The sequence below is a fragment of the Crotalus tigris genome, unplaced genomic scaffold, assembly GCF_016545835.1.
Source record: "Crotalus tigris isolate CLP2741 ecotype Arizona unplaced genomic scaffold, ASM1654583v1 scf7180000024339.11422700, whole genome shotgun sequence".
Lineage (NCBI taxonomy): Eukaryota > Metazoa > Chordata > Lepidosauria > Squamata > Viperidae > Crotalus > Crotalus tigris.
Genome location: NW_024100509.1, coordinates 4,722,579 through 4,741,036, shown reverse-complemented (window position 1 = coordinate 4,741,036; position 18,458 = coordinate 4,722,579). Strand labels below are relative to the sequence as shown.

The window sequence follows — 18,458 nt, the reverse complement described above, 5'->3', positions numbered from 1 at the left end:
TTATGTATTTAAGAAGATCAAAGGCCTCTGTAGCTCAGAATACTCACTTTAAAATCAGAAACCAGAAAAACTTAAGTTAATCCACAATACTGGCCTATGAAGAATGAAGATAATATTTGGGCTCTGAGAGCATGCAGGTGTCAAGTCAGAATATTATATAATAATAATAATAATAATAATAATAATAATAATAATAATAATAATAATAATAATAATAATAATAATAATAATAATAATAATAATAATAGTAATAGTAAAGTTGGAAGGGACCTTGGAGGTCATCTAGTCCAACCCCCTGCTCGGGCAGGAAACCCTACACCATTTCGGACAAATGGCTGTCCAGTCTCTTCTTAAAAACTTCCAGTGTTGGAGCATTTATGCTTCTGGAGGCAAGCTGTTCCACTGATTAATTGTTCTCACTGTCAGGAAGTTTCTCCTTAGTTCTAGGTTGCTTCTCTCCTTGATTAGTTTCCACCCGTTGCTTCTTGTCCTGCCTTCAGGTGCTTTGGAAATAGCTTAATTCCCTCTTCTTTATGGCAGCCCCTGAGATATTGGAATACTGCTATCATGTCCCCCCTTGTCCTTCTCTTCGTTAAACTAGACATACCCAATTCTAGCAACCGTTCCTTATATGTTTTAGCCTCCAGTCCCTAATCATCTTTGTTGCTCTTCTCTGTACTCTTTCTAGAGTCTCAACATCTTTTTTAAATCGTGGTGACCAAAACTGGATGCAGTATTCCAAGTGTGGCCTTACCAAGGCATTGAAGAGTGGTATTAATACTTCGCGTGATCTTGATTCTATCCCTCTGTTAATGCAGCCTAGTACTGTGTTGGCCTTTTTGGCAGCTGCCGCACACTGCTGGCTCATATTTAAGTGATTGTCTACTAGGACTCCGAGGTCCCTCTCACAGTTACTACTCTTGAGCATGGTGCCACCTATGCTGTACTTGTGCATTTGGTTTTTCGTGCCTAAATGTAGAACCTTGCTTTTTTCACCATTGAATTTCATTTTGTTAGTTAGTGCCCAGTGTTCAAGTCTGTCCAGATCCTTCTGTACCTGAAGCCTGTCTTCTGGAGTGTTGGCTATTCCTGCCAGCTTTGTGTCATCTGCAAATTTGATGAGTTCCCCATCTATCCCTTCATCCAAATCGTTGATGAAGATGTTGAAGAGTACTGGGCCCAGAACAGAGCCTGGGGCACCCCACTACACACTTCCCTCCATATAGATGCAGTTCCATTGAGGACCACTCGCTGAGTACGGCCGGTCAGCCAGCTATGGATCCATCTGGTGGTGGTTCTGTCTACCCCACATTTTTCTATCTTGTCAAGTAGTAGGTTGTGATCTACTTTATCAAATGCATTACTGAAGTCCAAGTAAATTATGTCCACAGCATTCCTCTGATCCACTAATTTTGTCACTTGATCAAAGAATGCAATAAGATTTGTCTGGCATGATCTATTTTTGACAAACCCATGTTGGCTTTTAGTAATGACTTTGTTTGCCTCTAGGTGTTCGTTGATTCGTTGTTTGATTTTCTTTTCCAGGATGTTCCCAGGTATTGAGGTCAGGCTGATAGGTCTGTAATTTCCTGGATCCATTTTTTTTCCTTTTTTGAGGATGGGAACTACATCAGCTCTTTTCCAGTCCTCTGGTAGTTCCCCTGTGTTCCAGGATCTTTGAAAAATATAGTTCAGTGGCTCCGATCTCACATCTGCCAGTTCCTTGAGAACTCTGGGGTGTAATCCATCTGGTCCTGGCGATTTGAACTCATCTAGGCTGGACAGGTGCTCCCTAACCATTTTCTTGCCTATCTTAACTTGTGTTTCTGTTTTGTTTTTTATGGCACTATTTTTGATAGGTTGGTCTGTTTTTTCCCTTTGTGTAAAGACAGATGCAAAAAATGAGTTAAATAGTTCTGCTTTCTCCCTGTTGCTTGTCACCTTCTTGCCACTTCCACCCACTAATGGACCAATCATTTCCTTCACTTTTTTCTTGTTTTTTACATGTTGAAAGAAGCTTTTTTTTGTTATTTTTGACTTTGGTCGCAAGCCTTAGTTCATTTTGAGCCTTGGCTTTCTTCACTTCATCTTTGCAGGCTCGGGCTATTTGCTGATATTCTGACTTAGTTATGTTCCCCTCTTTCCACTTTCTATACTTGTCCTTTTTATCTTTCAATTTGTCAGAGAGTTCTTTATGCAGCCATGCTGGTTTCTTTTGAGAGCTGTTATTTTTCCTCTTTGTTGGTATTGTGCTAGACTGTGCTTTTATTATCTCATTTTTCAAAATTTCCCAAGCTTCTTGAGTTGTTTTCCCCTTGAGGATTCTCATCCATGGAATCCTTCCCAAGCCCTCTCTAAGTTTATTGAAATTAGCTCTCTTGAAGTCCAAGACTCTAGTTTGACTGTGTTCTATTGGTTGTGCTTCTATAATGTTGAATTCTAATATTGCATGATCACTTCCTCCCAGGGTTCCTATGGCTTCAACACCGTCTATCATTTCATCTCTGTTAGTGAGAATTAGATCCAAAATGGCTAATCCCCTAGTTCCCTTCTCTACTTTTTGGGAGACAAAGTTGTCTGCTAGGTTTGCCAGGAACCTGTTTGATCTTCCACTTGGTGCGGAGTTTGTCTCCCAGTTGATGTCAGGGTAGTTAAAGTCCCCCATTACTATTGTGGTGTGCTTCCTACATACCTTAGTTAGCTGACTAGCAAAAAGTTCATCTATTTCCTCTGTTTGGTTGGGTGGTCTGTAGTATACACCTATGGCAATGTCATTTCCCCCCCCTTTTATATTGACCCAAATGCATTCAAGACAGTTTTTATCATTGTTGTACTCTATTTCTGTGGAGATGTAGTTATTTCTTATATAGAGAGCAACTCCACCTCCTCTTTTATTTGGTCTGTTTCTTTTAAATAATTTAAATCCCTCTAGCTGTGTGTTCCATGTGTGAGTTTCATCCCACCATGTTTCCGTAATGGCAACAATATCGTATCTGCCCTCGTTAACCTGAATTTCTAGTTCACCCTGTTTGCTGTTCATACTCTGTGCATTGGTGTATAAACATTTGAGTCCTTTGTGGGTGGCCCTGTGTTTCCTTTCTACATAACCTGTGTGGTGCCTGAGTTCCCCTATTGTCTTACCACCTATTTGGTTAGTGCACTTTATGTGGCACTCGCTATTAGAGGCTTCATTTTGATTGGTAGCAAGGTTGGTATTCTTGTCCACACACACATCTATGCTACATGCACTGATAGCCCTATAGTTTTTAAATTGCCGGGGACAGGGTTGTTCCGTATCAATTAACTCCCTGTCCCCGCTGTTTAGTTTAAATTTCCCTCCAGAAAATCTGTGAATTTATAGCCGAGTAACTCAGTCCCTTTTTTTGATGGATGCAAACCATCTCTTTTGTACATCTTTTGATTGGACCAGCTACTGACATCGTGACTAATATATCCGAAGCCTTCCCCTTTACACCACTCCTTTAGCCACATATTGAATTGTGCTATGCGCTGGCTTTTTCCGTTTTGCTCCTTATACACTGGTAAAACCTCTGAGAAAGTAAGCCTACAGCCTATTCTGCTAAGTTCCTTCCCCAAGCTCTGGAAATCATTCTGCACAGAGAGTACATCTTTTTGGGACAGATCATTAGTGCCAAGATGTACAATAGCCTCCACATCACAGTCCTTGCTGCCATTCTTGATTATTTTAGAAATACGCTTCTTGTTCTTCTTAATGGCATACCTGTCAGCAACCTGAAGTGTGTAAGTCCATGAACTTCCCTTTCTGTCTCACAACTCAATCCATACATCCTTTAATTTTCAGACGCATCTTTTTCTCACAGCTCTTTAAAAAGCCCACAATGTATACTGTAATTAGCAGGAAAAATATATCTAGTACTTCTGAATTCTTTCCCCAAGGGGGAAAGGAAAGTTCACAGCCTGCAGGTTGCTAGCAAAGTTGTCTAAGAATGTAGTTATTGCTGCTAAAGGCAAGAATAAATAACGAATCAATTTTACAACTCTCTCCTGTTACTAGAACAGAACAAAACAGAACAGAATAGAATAATAAGAGTTGAAAGGGACCTTGGAGGTCATCTAGTCCAACCCCCTGCCCAAACAGGAGTTCCTACACCATTTCTGACAGATGGCAATCCAGTCTCTTCTTGGAAGCCTCCAGTGATGAAGCACCAATAACATCTGAAGGTAGTCTGTTCCATTGACTGACTGTTCTCACTGTCAGGAAATTTCACCTTATTTCCAGGTTGAATCTCTCTTTGATCAATTTCCATCCGTTATTCCTTGTCTGACCTTCAGGTGCTTTAGAAAATAGGTTGACCCCCTCCTCTCTGTTACAGCCCCTCAAATATTGAAACACTCCTATCATGTCTGCCCTGGTCCTTCTCTTCACTAGACTAGCCATGCCCAGTTCCTGTAACTGTTTTTCATGTTTTAGCCTCCAGTCCCCTAATCATCCTTGTTGCTCTTCTCTGCACTCTCTCCGGAGTCTCAACATCTTTTTTATAGCGTGGAGACCCAACTTTATTGCAGTATTCTAGGTCTGGTCTTACTAAGGCTTTATAGAGTGGTATTAGTACAGTACATGATCTTGATTGAATCCCTCTGTTAATGCAACTTAGAATTGCATTGGTTCTTTTGGCTGCCGCCACACACTGCTGGCTCATATTTAATTATCCACTAAGACTCCAAGATCCCTCTCACAGTTGCTGCTATTAAGCCTGGTTTCACCCAATCTATATGTGTATTTTGGGTTTTTCTTGCCTAAGTGTAAGACTTTACTTTTCTCTACATTGAATTTCATTTTGTTAGATAGGGCCCCGTGTTCAAGTCTGTTAAGATCCCTCTGGATCGTCAGCCTATCATCTAGGGTTTTGGCTATTCCTGCCAGCTTAATGTTATCTGCAAATTTGGTAAGTTCCCCTTCTATTCCCTCATCTAGGTCATTTAGGAAGAGTACTGGGCCTGGGACAGAACCTTGTGGTACCCCACTGCTTACTTCCCTCCATGTAGATGTAGTGCCATTAAGGACTACTCTTTGAGTGAGGTTTGTCAGCCGGTTAAAAATTCATTTGATGATGATGCTGTCTATCCCACTTTTTTTAAGCTTTCCAAGAAGTAGGTTGTCAAATGCCTTGCTGAGGTCCAAGTATACCACATCCACAGCATTCCACTGAAGCACCAATTTAGTCACCTGATCAAAGAATGAAATAAGATTGGTTTGGCATGATCTATTTTAACAAACCTGTGCTGACTTCTAGTTCTAACTTTGTTTCTAGATGTTTGCAGATCTGTTTTTTGATGATCTTTTCCAGGAACTTCCCAGATATTGATGTTAGGCCGATTGTTTGTAGTTTCCTGTTAGGCCGATTGTTTGTAGTTTTTTTTCTTTCTTGGAAGATGGGAACCACATCAGCTCTTTTCCAAACCTCTGCTAGTTCCCCAGTGCTCCAGGATTTTTGAAAGATATGATAAGAGTGGTTCTGAGATAATGTCTGCCAGCTCCTTACTGGGATGTTAATCCGTCAGGTCCCAGTGATTTATGTGTCATGGTTCCATTAGATGAGACCATTAGAAATAAGAACTCTGAGGCAATTGCTTTCCTCAAAGAACACATTTAATGGCTACATAGTATCGCATGAACAAAGGTGAAACCAAGACTGAAAGTTCCCCCCAAGGTTACATTGTAACAAGTTGAACTTGCCACCCCTGCAATATGTCATAATTCACAATCCCCAATTAACTACTTTAAGAGGGCTTTCTAATGGAAGCTCCAGCTTGCCAAAAGTTATGTAGCTTGACTTTGGTTCCCACAGGAAAGTTATTGTTATGACTAAATTAGAAAATGCATCTCCCTCCTCACATTGCTGAGGCAACCGAAAACGAAGTGAAGATGGCTGCAGCCAGAATTGTTTGAAGATTGACAGTCGGATCCTCTAAAGAAGAGAGAAATCCTGTAGATAAAAAAGGAGTTAGAGTCAGGAATCACCCCTAGGCTTATTCGGATGCTTATCATAAAATTTACGTATTAATCTATCAGCTTTTACATCAGTACTTTTTACCCAGGTGGCCTCTGATAGTGGGTATCCTTTCCACTGCACTAGATACTGTAATTTTCCCTTGTGCAATCTTGAATCAAGGATTCATTTTATTTCATAATGAGTCTCTCCCTATCCGACAAGGAGGCCAGGTGCCTGTTTGGGAGGAGGTCTCCATGAGGACTCTCTGTATGGCTTCAATAGGCTGCAATGGAACACAGGGTGAACTTTCTCTAAAAGGGGAGGGAGTTTTATTCCTACGGTGACTAGGTTTATAATCCGCACTATGGGGAAAGTTCCAAGGAATTTTGATATCAGTTTTTTACTAGGCAGCTTGAGTCTTAGATATTTTGTAGAGAGGTAAACTTTTTCTCCTACACGAAATGACCTCTAGGGGGCCCTTCTCTTGTCTGCTTGCTCTTTGTGGTTTTTTGAGGGTTTTTTTAGGGCTGCTTTCGCATTGTCCCACAGTTTTCCAAGAAGTCACCCACTGATTTAAAGTTTGAGAAACAGGAGGGTCCTAAGGGAGTTCAGGCATGGGAATGAATTCCCTACCAGTAGCTATTTTAAAAGAAGCGAGTCCAGTGATGCTATGTACTGTGTTATTATAAACCACCTTAGCAAAGGGGAGGAAGTCAGCCCATGTTGTTTATTGGTAATCAACATAACACCTAATATATTGTTCCACCATAGAGTTAGCTTTTTCAGCAGCTCTATTAGTAGATGGATGAAAAGCCGATGACAAACCCTGTGTGGACCCAATCAGTTTCAGAAAGTCTCTCCAGAACTTGGCAGTGAATTGCACCACCCTATCTGATATAATCCGCTTTGGAGCTCCATGGAGTCAATAGATATGTTTGAGAAACATTCTTGCCAGCTTCTTTGTGGAGGGAAGACTGGTGCAGGCAATGAAGTGAGCTTGCTCAGAAAAAAGGTCAGTCACAGTCCACAGTATTTTCCCTACTTTCCGGTAATTCCACAATAAAATTCATGGCAATTTCTTCCTAGGGTTGGGGAAGGTCTGCAACTCGCACAATAATCCAGGGAGTTTACCTGCACATTTTTTCATTGTTGCACAAGTTGCACAGCTTTTCCCTTAATTCTCAATGTCTTTCTTTAGCCCTGGCCACCAAAACTGCCGTCGAATTAAATGCAAAGTTTTTAGGTATCCAAAGTAGCCTGTTTGCTATTGTGGCTGCATTGGAGGGCCTGAACTCTGAAGGTTTCTGGTAGATACAGTTTCGACCCCTTCCAAGCCAACCCGTCCCGACAAGTCAGTATGGTTTTATTTGCCAGGAACCAGGAATCGGTTTTCCACTTCTCCTTTAGCCTCTTTGTTAATGGGCTATCAGGTTCAGTTGATTTCGCCTGTGATGGCCCCCTTGTTGTTACTTGAGAGATCAACTCTGGTTGCAGAATAATGGAGTTCACAATCTCCTCTCAATGGCTTTGGATTGGGGCAATCTAAATAGGGCGTCAGCTAGAAAAAAATTTCCTCCTGGTATGTATTTTAGTGGGAAGTTGAAACAGTTAAAGTACTGCACCCACCAAACTTGTTTAGGAGATAACTTACAGGGGGCTTCAGTGCCTCTAGATTTTTGTGATCAGTCCATACTTCAAAAGACAAGTCGCTCCCTTCAAGGAAATGATGCCATGTAAGCAGAGCCCACATTACCGCGAAAGCCTCCTTCTCCCAGACTGCCCACCTTCATTCAGTGTCCGTTAACTTTTGGGAGGTATAGGCGCAGGGCTGCAAATCCCCATTCTTGTTCTTTTGCAAAAGAACAGCTCCTAGAGCCACATCGCTGGCATCAGCCTGGATGATGAATTGTTTTTCAGGATTGGGATGTTTGAAAATGAGTTCTACTGCAAACAGTCTCTTTAAGTTCTCCAAAGCAGTCTGGCATTCTATGGACCATGGCAGGGGCTAGCAGGGTCACAGCTTCCTCCCATTTCCCCCCATTTTTAACAGTTCGGTAATCAGTAAAGCAATCTCAGCAAAGGAGGGGATAAATTGCCAGTAGAAATTTGTGAATCCCAAAAAGCTCTGGAGTTGCTTACAGGTTCATGGAGGCTGCCATTCTAGCACAGCTTTCACCTTAGTTGGATCCATCTCAACGCCTTCACTGGAAATCCTATATCCTAGGTAATCTGGAGTGTTTGATGGAACTCACATTTTGAGAGCTTAGTGTAAAATTTAGCGCTCAGCAGTTTTCTGAGCACTTCACGTACTAATTTGACATGCTCCGCCATGGTTTCTGTGTAGATTAAGATGTCGTCAAAATAAACTAAAAACCCCTTGTACAGGTGACTACGCAGTACTTAATTTATGAATTGCATGAACACAGCAAGGGCCCCCTACAGGCCGAAAGGCATAACATTGAACTGGAAATCAAGCTGTTTTCCATTCGTCTCCTTCCTTGATTCTTACTTGGTAATACCCCTCTCTTAGGTCTAATTTGGTAAAAACTTTTCCTTTTGCCAAATGGACTAACATGTCCTTCATCAAGGGGAGAGGGTACATATTCTCCATGCTGACACAGTTTAACCCTTTATAGTCTACGCACAATCTGATCAACCATTCTTTCTTCTTTTTAAACAGCCGGAACCACAACACTTTCCAAGATGCAGGCCCCTCTCTTGGGACGAACCCATTCCAGGGTGCCCTGCCCTTCACAAAGAAAAGAGAACTCTCCCTGGGGCTCCCGCTGGCTTCTCTGGGATTGGTCTCGTTACCGCACTGGACGCCTTGCGGCGTCCATCTCCGCCACTGCAGTTCACAGAAAATGCGCTCAAAACACTTGTGCATGTAGTTGAAGGGGTGAAGATCTTGACCCATCATGGCCTCTTCTCTCCCCGTGCATATTCAAAGCAGAATGCCATCCCTTCCTTGGAAGTGACAGTTTTGTGCTGTACAAAAGTACAAGATAGGATTCTTTTGGTACAGAGTAATGCAATTGCCTGCTCCCCATTTTCCAGGCTTCATGCAGCGGAACTAATTCTTCTTCAAAGGTCTTTGGTGTAAAATCACTATAGTCATGGTAAGTTTTATTCTTAAAAATGCCCCAGATCTTTCTCCAGCTGTGGCATTCAATAGCTTTACTCAAACAACCTTTCCAATACCTTCACAATCTGCTCTTTGTGATGGCGCAGTGGTTAGAATGCATACTGCAGGCTATTTCTGCTGACTGCTGGCTGTCAGCAGTTTGATTCTCACCAGCTCAAGGTTGACTCAGCCTTCCATCCTTCCGAGGTCAGTAAAATGAGGACCCAGATTGTTGGTGGCAATATGCAATAAGCACTGTGAAGTGGTATATAAGTCTAAGTGCTATTGCTATTGTGCTGCAGGAAGAACTTTCCCTGGAAAGAGTTTTAAATTGAAGTAGGTAGAGACAACTTGTAGCAGTCAGTATAATTGCCACACATCTTTATTCATCTCCACGCTGTAATTGTTTATTTAAAAGGAACATGCTACTATTGTTTTCTAATACTGTGTTTTTCTTTCCAAGCCTGAGGAGTTGGGTGAATAAATAATAATACCATTTTCATGTCTAATGTTTTCTTGCATTTTTATTACCGAATCAAAGACATGTGTATTCTAATATTTAAAAATCCTATCTTAATTTTCATTATTTTGTCTTAATTCCTTTTGCAAAAAGAACTGGTGGGATTTGGAGCAAAATATTCTTTCCCACGCTGCTCTTTAAAAGCTACATTTGCTTTGGATTTTTTTTTTGGGGGGGGGGGTTAAATTAGCAGTTTATGGACATAGATCAGTAGTAAGCCACTCACTTCACCTAAAACACCTAGTCTTCTTTATATTAATGTCTATTATTTCTTTAGAATGTTGATCTGCTAAACGTGACTATTGCTTTTAAATCAAGAACTGAAGCTGGTTTGAAAACATCCATTCTGAACCTGGATGGAAATAAAACAAAAACAGACAGAAACGAAAACAGACACTTTGGAACCTTAGCAGTCCAAACTAAGAACTCAAAGTAATATTCAAAATAAAATGCCTAACCATGAATAGAAATACAATTGGCAGCGGCAGTTTGAGACTATTTCTGCTCTCCATAAACCATCTCAGTAAGCTCTCCAGCTTCACCTGTGGGTGTGAAGGCAGCATCTTGATTATGTAGCCTCTAATTACCTGTACTCCTGCCTGACTTTCCAGCTTGGGGAACTAGCTTTATTCTCTGCCCAGACAGTAAGTCGATGCAAGGCCAGACGGCATAGAAAGGGATGGAGCAGTTTGCTTGTACAATTTAATAAGGATTGTTCAATAGCAGGTTTCAGTCTATAGTCTTCTTTTTGCCAGCTATTGACTCCTCTCTTATCTTTCTTTTCTAACCCTCCACCCCATAACTTTATCATTCATCAGGGCAGTCTTTATGCAGGCACTTTATCATTCATCAGGGCAGTCTTTATGCAGGCACTAAGTCAGCAATCACTCATTCCCTATTGCTGTTGCTTACTCACAAGCAGACTGCAATTTTCCCTTTATCACAACCTCATTTCAACAACTCACACTTTCTTCAATCTTCCTCTGGGATCTTTCCTATTACCTCTATAGGTAATAGTGCAACAGTTTGATCTAAGCTCAGAGCATGCATACATGGACACACATGTACACACACTAGAACATAGAATAATGGGATTGAAATGGACTTGAAGGTCTTCTAGTCCATCCCCCTGCTCAAGCAGGAGATCCTATACCATTCCAGGCAAAAATATCCAGGGATGGAGCACCCACAACTTCCAAAAGCAAGCTGTTTCACTGATAGTTTTCACTGTCAGGAAATTTCTTCTTAATTCAAAGTCGAATCTCTCCTTGATAAGATTCCATCTATTGCTTCTTGTCCTGCCCTCAGGTGCATTGGAGAATAAATTGACCCCCTCTTTTCTGTGACAGCCCCTGAAGTATTGGAAGATAGCTGTTATGTCATCCCTAGTCCTTCTCTTTGACAGCTAGCCATGCCTGGTTCCATTAATAATTCATCACATGGTTTAGCATCCAGATCCTTTAGTATCTTTGTTGTTCTTTTCTGCCCTTTTTCTAGGGTCTCACATTCTTTTTTGTATCATGCAACCAGATGCAGTATTCCAAGTGTGGCCTCACTAATCCAGCAGTACTATCACTTCTTGAGATATTGATGCTATCCCTCTGCTGATGCATCTTAAGACTGAATTGGCTTTTTTGACAGCTGCAAATATTGCTTGCTCATAGTTAAATGGTGCTCCAACAGGACACCTAAAATAGATCTCTCTCAGTTACTATTGTTGAGACAGATACCATCCATTCCCTACCTGTGCATTTGACTTTTCCTGCCTATGTGCAGGACCTTACTTTTCTCTCCACTGAACTGCATCTTGTTGGATAAGGCCCATGCTTAGGTTTGTTAAAATCCTTCTGAATTTGAGTCTAGCTTCTAAAGTGTTGGCAATTCTCTCAGCTTGGTGTTTTCTGCAAATTTGATTAATTCCCCTTCTATCCCCTAATCTAAATCATTTATTAAGATTTGAAGAGTATTGGGCCCAAGACAGGTACTCAATGCATGCTTCCCTCCATGTAGACATAGTTTCATTGGGGATTACATGTTGAGTGTGGTTGGTCAGCAAGTTGTGAATCTATCTGGTGATGATATTGTCTATCCCACATTTTTCTATCTTACCAAGAATTATACCATCCATGCATTCTGGGATGCAATGAGCAATAAGCACAATGTAACTATTAAAGACAAGCTTGCCTTGCCACTATTGTAAATACTTCAATAATTATTTGTATATTTTTGATTTGATGCAACTTTATACAATTATGAAAACTTTGCATACTATGGGTCAGATGGCTTTCAAAGTACTTATCCACTTAGCCAAAGAAGTCAACGAAGGTATCTCTTGAGGGAGCTCTGGCATAGGCACAAATTCTGAATCAGTGGTCACTTGAAAGGGGATAAACTCGGTGCTCCTGTGTACAGAATTATTGTATGTCACCTCAGTGAAGGGTAGAAGTTCAGTCCAATTGTCTTGCTGGTAGTTTACATAGCATCCAATATACTGGTCCAGGACCATATGTTCACAAGCTCTTTTCATTTGAGGGTGATGGGCGGAGCTAAGACCATAGGAGGAGGACCCTAACAAGCTCATGAACTCACACCAAAATTTTGACATGAATTGCAGTCCCTGATCTGAAATTATGTATTTTGGAACACCATGTTACCATGGTGCTATACAAAGAGTTTAGCCAGGGACTGAGCAGAAGGGATCCTAGGGCATGCCATAAAGTGGGCTTGCTTAGAGAATAAGTCCATAATGACCCATATCACAATATTTCCAGCACTCTCCAGCAGCTCCACAATAAAGTCTATAGATATCTCCCTCCAGGGAGCCATGGGGCCGGCCACAGTGTGCAACGGTGTTGAAGGCTTGCCAGGCAGCCTCTTCACCAAAACACACACAGGGCAGTTGACTATGTCTTTCTTCATCCACAGCCATCAAAACTGCCTCTTTACAAGGTGAAGAATTTTCACAAATCCAAAATGCCCCGTCCCCTTCGCATCCTGGCTCTGCTGCAATACTAAGATCCTCTGGCTTCATGGGATGTATAGTTTGCTCCCCAACCATGCCTATCTGTCCCTTAAGGACAACTCACCTTTGTATTGTTGGAAACACTTATCTCTGGCCAAGGCTTCTTTTAAGGATCACGTTAAGTCTTTGGTCAGCTGTGATGGAGATGCTTCCTGCTTTCTTGTGAGGGCCGGTGCTGCTACTTGCTTGGAGGGAATGATGGAATTGACAATTTCTTCTCAAACAATGTTGATCAGACGCATTCGTGAGAGGGAGTCTGCCCCCAAAAATTTGTCCTCCTGGTAGATAGCGGAGAGTGAAGTTGAAGCAATTGAAGTATTGGGCCCATTGGATTTGTTCAGGAGACCGTTTTGGGGAGCTTTCAGTGCTTCTAAGTTCTTGTGATCCATCCACAAGAAAGGAATCTTACTGCCTTCCAAGAATTGCCTTCAGATTATGAGAGCCCAGGGGACCGCATAGGTTTCCTTTTCCCAGATAGCCCATTGTCTCTCAGTCTCGAAAAGCTTGCAGGACATGTAGATGCACAGCTGCAACTTCCCTTTTACATTCTTCTCATTGGTTGGATATTTTCCCTTGTATCTGCCACTTGTCTCTATCCCAATCAACAGATGGGCTCCATTTTTTTCACCACGCCAGGCCTAAGACCATGGACTCTGTCATCCCAGGGACCACAATAAATCGGATAATCTCTGTGTGGGCCCTGGCTTTCAGCTTAACAGACTTGGTTAGGCAGGTCTCTGGCACCCTGCCCATTATTGAACCATCTAGTTGGGGAAATGCTATAGGTTTCTTTAACTTCCTTGGACTTATCTCTAGCCTCTCTACCACTTGGGGGATGACCAGGCATCTAATGCACCCCTAGTCCAACACTCTTTACACCAGATACTGAAATCTCCACCCTAGTAGTCATGGGGGTGATGAGGCCATTTACCATCTTCTCCTTCACTATTGCTTGCTCTTGTAGAAGACTGGCCCCATCTTGGCAGGGTTGGGGTTCCCCTTCCCTGGATTAAGGGAAGAACTCTACAAGAAAAAAAATAAAACAAGAGTTTTATCCCTTAACTTTGGTGGAGTCTTCTTCTTTGGTTGGCTTAGAAGTGGGGGAGCAATCATTGGTCACAGTGTGAGACACTTGGCAGCTCGGTGTCCCTCTTTCCCACAGTGAAAGCAGCAACCAAAGTTTTGGTGGGATCTCTCTCCTTTGCCTGGAAATGCACCCCCCTTCTTCCCTCTCTGATTGCTTCTCTGCGGGGTGGCAGGACTGACACTCTTGCCCAATGTGCTTATGGAACTCCATCAAGTCGATCTCTACTTCAGTGGCTGCGTGGTACCCTCACAGGTTGCTCTGCACCCCCCCAGGGTAAGCAATTCTGGTAGTTTCTTATTCAGTCCCTCTCAGAAATGGTAGACCAGCAAGCATTCAGGCCATTCTCCCAAGTGGCTGGCCAGGTGGCAGAAATCTTGAATGTACTCTGATACTGGTCATTTCTTTTATTTTAGGGCACAGATGCAGGTGGGCCACCATGGAATCTTCAAATCACTCTTGCAGAGCTTGCATGAAGGCATGGAGATCGTCCAGCTCTGGGGCATTTTCATTGTGTAGCGACACCAACTACTCTGAAGTGCTCTCTTCCAGGTTGACTGCAATGACATGAACCTCGGGCATATTGTCTGGGTACATCATTCCATGATGTTCCATATGGTGCCAGGCTTGAGTCAGGAAATGGGCTAAGCAGTTTGGGTTCCCATCAAAATAGGCTACTGGAGGGGGGCTGATGCTCCTCCCACACCAAGATGAACCTTTGGGGTGGAATGTCAGCTGCCGCCACTAGTGCTGGTGCAGGGATTCCAGCCACAGCTGCTTGTGCTGGGGCTCTGACCATGGCCAGGACCACCAGCACTGCTGGCTGCAATGGAGAAGGAGTGGCAAAGCCCACTGCTGCCATTGCCTGGATCGGAGTCCCATCCGCAGCTGCTGTCACCAGGGCCTCCAGTTGAAGAATAGGAGGAGTAGCCAGGGCTGCTGGGGTTTTCATGACTCCCCCCCCCCCGCTGGTGGCGGTTGTGACTTCCGGCGCTGTTGAAGCATAAATCTCCTTGCCTCCAAACCTCTCTCTCAACTGCTGCATGGATGGGCTACGGCCGGTGACTGGGAGCTTCCACTCAGCAGGGTCATCTCATTTGGCTAGCCACTTTGCTTTCCACTTGCTGCCTTGGACCACATTGACACCAGAAGCAAGAAGGTCTTTGACCTCCATTGCCTTGCCCACATTTGCTGCCCAGTGGGTGTTTAGTCCCTAGTACAAGGCATCCTTCGCTCGCTCCTTTGTGGCTGCGGCCAGTTGTTCAGACTTCAGTTTCGGAAGCACACTGACTGGTTGCACTCTTGCTCTGGTCTGAGGTGGTGCTGGCTCTTCCCAAGCAGGGTCTCTCCCAGCTTCTTCTTCCCTTCCAAGTTTTTGCTCATAGCCAACATCTTGGGCTGGGATCCAGATAGGCTGTTTCTATGAGAATTGGGTTAGACAGCAAAAGAAACTCCTAGGACATTTTTCCTCCCAGGAATGTAACTTTACTGAAGATTCCACATGGGTACAGAAGTAGAAAAGCCAGTTCTAATGATTTCATGCAAAAACAGCATAAGAAAACGTTCCCTTTTTTCCCCAGGACTTCCCATTGTCCATCGTCCACCAATCATTTGCATTCTCATTGTTTTGGGAATGGTCTGTCTGTCTCGGACTTCCTCAGCTGGTGACCTTGAGGTATTGGATCTTTCTCAGGCTTCCAGTCAGCACACTTGCATACCAAATTTCCCTCCCAAACCTCCCTTACATTCCATTGCCTCCCTCCCCCCTCCCATTACAGTTGTCTGGTTGCAAGCGGGGCTGTGTAGTGAATCAACCATGACATAGAGCAGAGGTCCCCAACCTTTTGGGCACTAGGGACCAGTTACATGGTGAGAGGTTTTTCCGCGGAACGGAGCGGGCGTGGTTTTGTGTGCTGCCTGCATGTCGTGGATGGGGCTTTGCTTTTGTGGCCCAGTTGCTGACATACTGCAGCCCAGTACCAGTCCATGGACCGGGGCTTGGGGACCCATGACACAGAGGGACAGCTATACTGAACCTTATGCTTACTAATGGAGAAGAAGTGATAGAAGAGATTGAAATTACAGGAATGTTGGGGAAACAGATCCAGGAAATTACAGACCAATCAGTCTAACATCAATCCCTAGGAAGACCTTGGAAAAGATAACCAAGCAACAAATCTGTGAACACCTAGAAGCAAACAAAATTATAATCACTAGCCAACATGGATTCATGAAAAACAGATCATGCCAAACAAATCATTCTTCGACAAAGTGGCCAAATTAGTAGATCAGTGAAATGCTGTGAACATAGTTTATTTAGATTTCAGTAAGCATTCGATAAAGTAGACCACAACGTACTTCTTGGCAAGCTAGTAAAAATGTGAGATAGACAGCACCACCCCAGATGGGTTTGTAATTGGATGACAAATCATAAATGTGTAGTCCTCAATGGAACTACATCCACATGGAGGGAAGTGGGGTATACCAAGGTTCTGTTTTTGGCCCAGTACTCTTCAATATCTTCATAAATGATCTGGACGAGGAAATAGAAGGAGAATGCATCAAATTTGCAAATGACACTAAGTAGTAGAAATAGCCAACATCCCAGAAGAAAAGCTCAAAATCCAAAAAGATCTTGACAGACTTGAACAGTGGGCCCTGTTTAATAAAATAAAATTCAACGTAGGTAAAAGTAAGGTTCTACACTTAGGAAGAAAAAACAAGTGTATAGTTATAGTACTAGCATTAACCAAGTTTCACCTAGTCTATACCTTCATAGTAACTGCGAGAGGGATCTTAGAGTCTTAGTGGACAATAAATATGATTGTGCGGCAGCAGCCAAAAAAGCCAATGCAATCCTGGGCTGCATTAACAGATGTATAGAATCAAAATCACATAAAGTTCTACTACCGTTTTATAAAGCCCTAATAAAATTACACTTGGAATGCTGCCACATCCAGTTCTGGTCAACACAACATTAAAAAGATGTTGAGACTCTGAAAGAAGAGCAACAAAAACGATTAGGTGGCTGGAGGCTAAAACATACGAAGAAGAGTTATAGAAATACCGCATCATTTTTCCCCACGTCAGTTCCTCTATACACGTCATCCTTCTACTCATTCTTTGATGACAACATACAAGCATCTAATTTCCATATATTTCTCACCATCCATCGTTGATACAAGAGTATTGTCTATATTTGTTTATCAGCTTTTAAGTCCCTATGATGATATCTATATCAGGGGATACTCTAACGGTTTTTATAATTTTTTTAGGAAAGGAAAAACCTACATGACTGGTTAAGTTGCATCCGCATCACCTCCAAAGAAATATCTGATGGCATCACTTTAATAAAATTCTTTATTTACCAGCAAAAAGGTAAAACACAAATATGATCACTTTGCAATAGTCTGTTTGTAAATCTGCTAAAGGTCATTCCAAAATTCTTTCAAAATATTAAAGGATAGGTTTACTGTAACACATGTCAAAATAGAGTAACAGTCTCAATGTCAGCCTTAGGAGGTAGACCAAATAGGAAATTCTATTTTATTGTAAAGCTACATTAACAGAATCTTGCAAGTCTGAAATTACAAATTCTTCCACTATCACTTTTACAGCAAGAGAATTTAGAGAGATTCTCTTTGGAGCCTCTTGCTCTGCCCACTCTGTAGCTACAGGCTATGTTGTTTCTTATCTGACCATTACCTAGGCAACATCTCTTCTCCCCCATTTCCCAAGTCATTCTCACATGCTATTACATTCAGGGATTATGATATCAACACACATAACTCACTTGTGCATTTGGAATTGGCTCCTTCAAAATTCCTACTTCCCCACCATCCATAAGAACAGGAATGTTGGGGCTGAAAATCATAAGGTCACTCTTGGCACCAGCCTCTGTGCTCACCCCTGCCAGGATGTGGCTTTGGCGAATGGAATAGGACCAGTTGCCCACTTCACTGGCACAGACCAGGGTGGCCATGCCAGGGCCATAAACTATGGATTCCTTTGCCTTGCACTGGCATCATAGATAAGAATGGCCAGCAAGGACTTCCAGTTTGCCCATGTGGCCACCATGGACATCTGGCAGGTGAGCCCTGTCTTCCATGTCCAGTTTCGCTTTGGTGGGGGACCCTGGAAAGGGTCTAAAGTCACCCTGTAGGGGTGACCAGCAAGGAAGGGATCCCTGTTGAATCGCAGGAGGGCGGTAGCCCTTCCGCTTGATCTGGGGCAACCTTCCAAACCGGCAGATGAAAGACCGTCCATAGAAATATGGCTCGTCACTAGGCTGCAGACAGCCGAAGTCACATTTACCATCAGGCAACTATGAAGCAGCGTGGATGAGACTGGGTGAGATCTCTTTTAAGCAATAACAAGTTATGGAAATTACCAGAAAATAAGAATGTTATATTGTATTATTAATTAGTTGATGTAAGATGGTGAGAATTCATTTAGATAAAACGTGTATCTGAACATTAAATCCTGTGATGAATTGTAACAAAGGGAATTGGGGTTATTTAAAACTTGGAAATTATAAATATTAAATATTAAATTTAAATATTAATGGGAAACTAAAAATTGGGAAAAATTAACTAGGACATTGTCTAAAAAGATTGAATGTTAAAATAACTAGGATATGTATAAACTAAAAATTATTGATAAATGTAAGAAAGTTATTTTTATTTAATCGATATAATAAGAATTGTATTAGTTTAAATATGAGACAGTAAATA

The 18,458-nt window shown here is 42.3% G+C and overlaps 1 protein-coding gene across 1 annotated transcript in view; it reads right to left on the bottom strand.

Moving 5' to 3' along the window:
• Positions 1 to 18,458, bottom strand: part of LOC120300278 — a 119,337-nt gene that overhangs the window by 76,963 nt on the left and 23,916 nt on the right. The window contains 3 exon segments of the mRNA XM_039326097.1: positions 13,573 to 13,664; positions 14,946 to 15,145; positions 17,519 to 17,743. Of these exon segments, the coding sequence (XP_039182031.1) occupies positions 13,573 to 13,664; positions 14,946 to 15,145; positions 17,519 to 17,743 (517 nt within the window).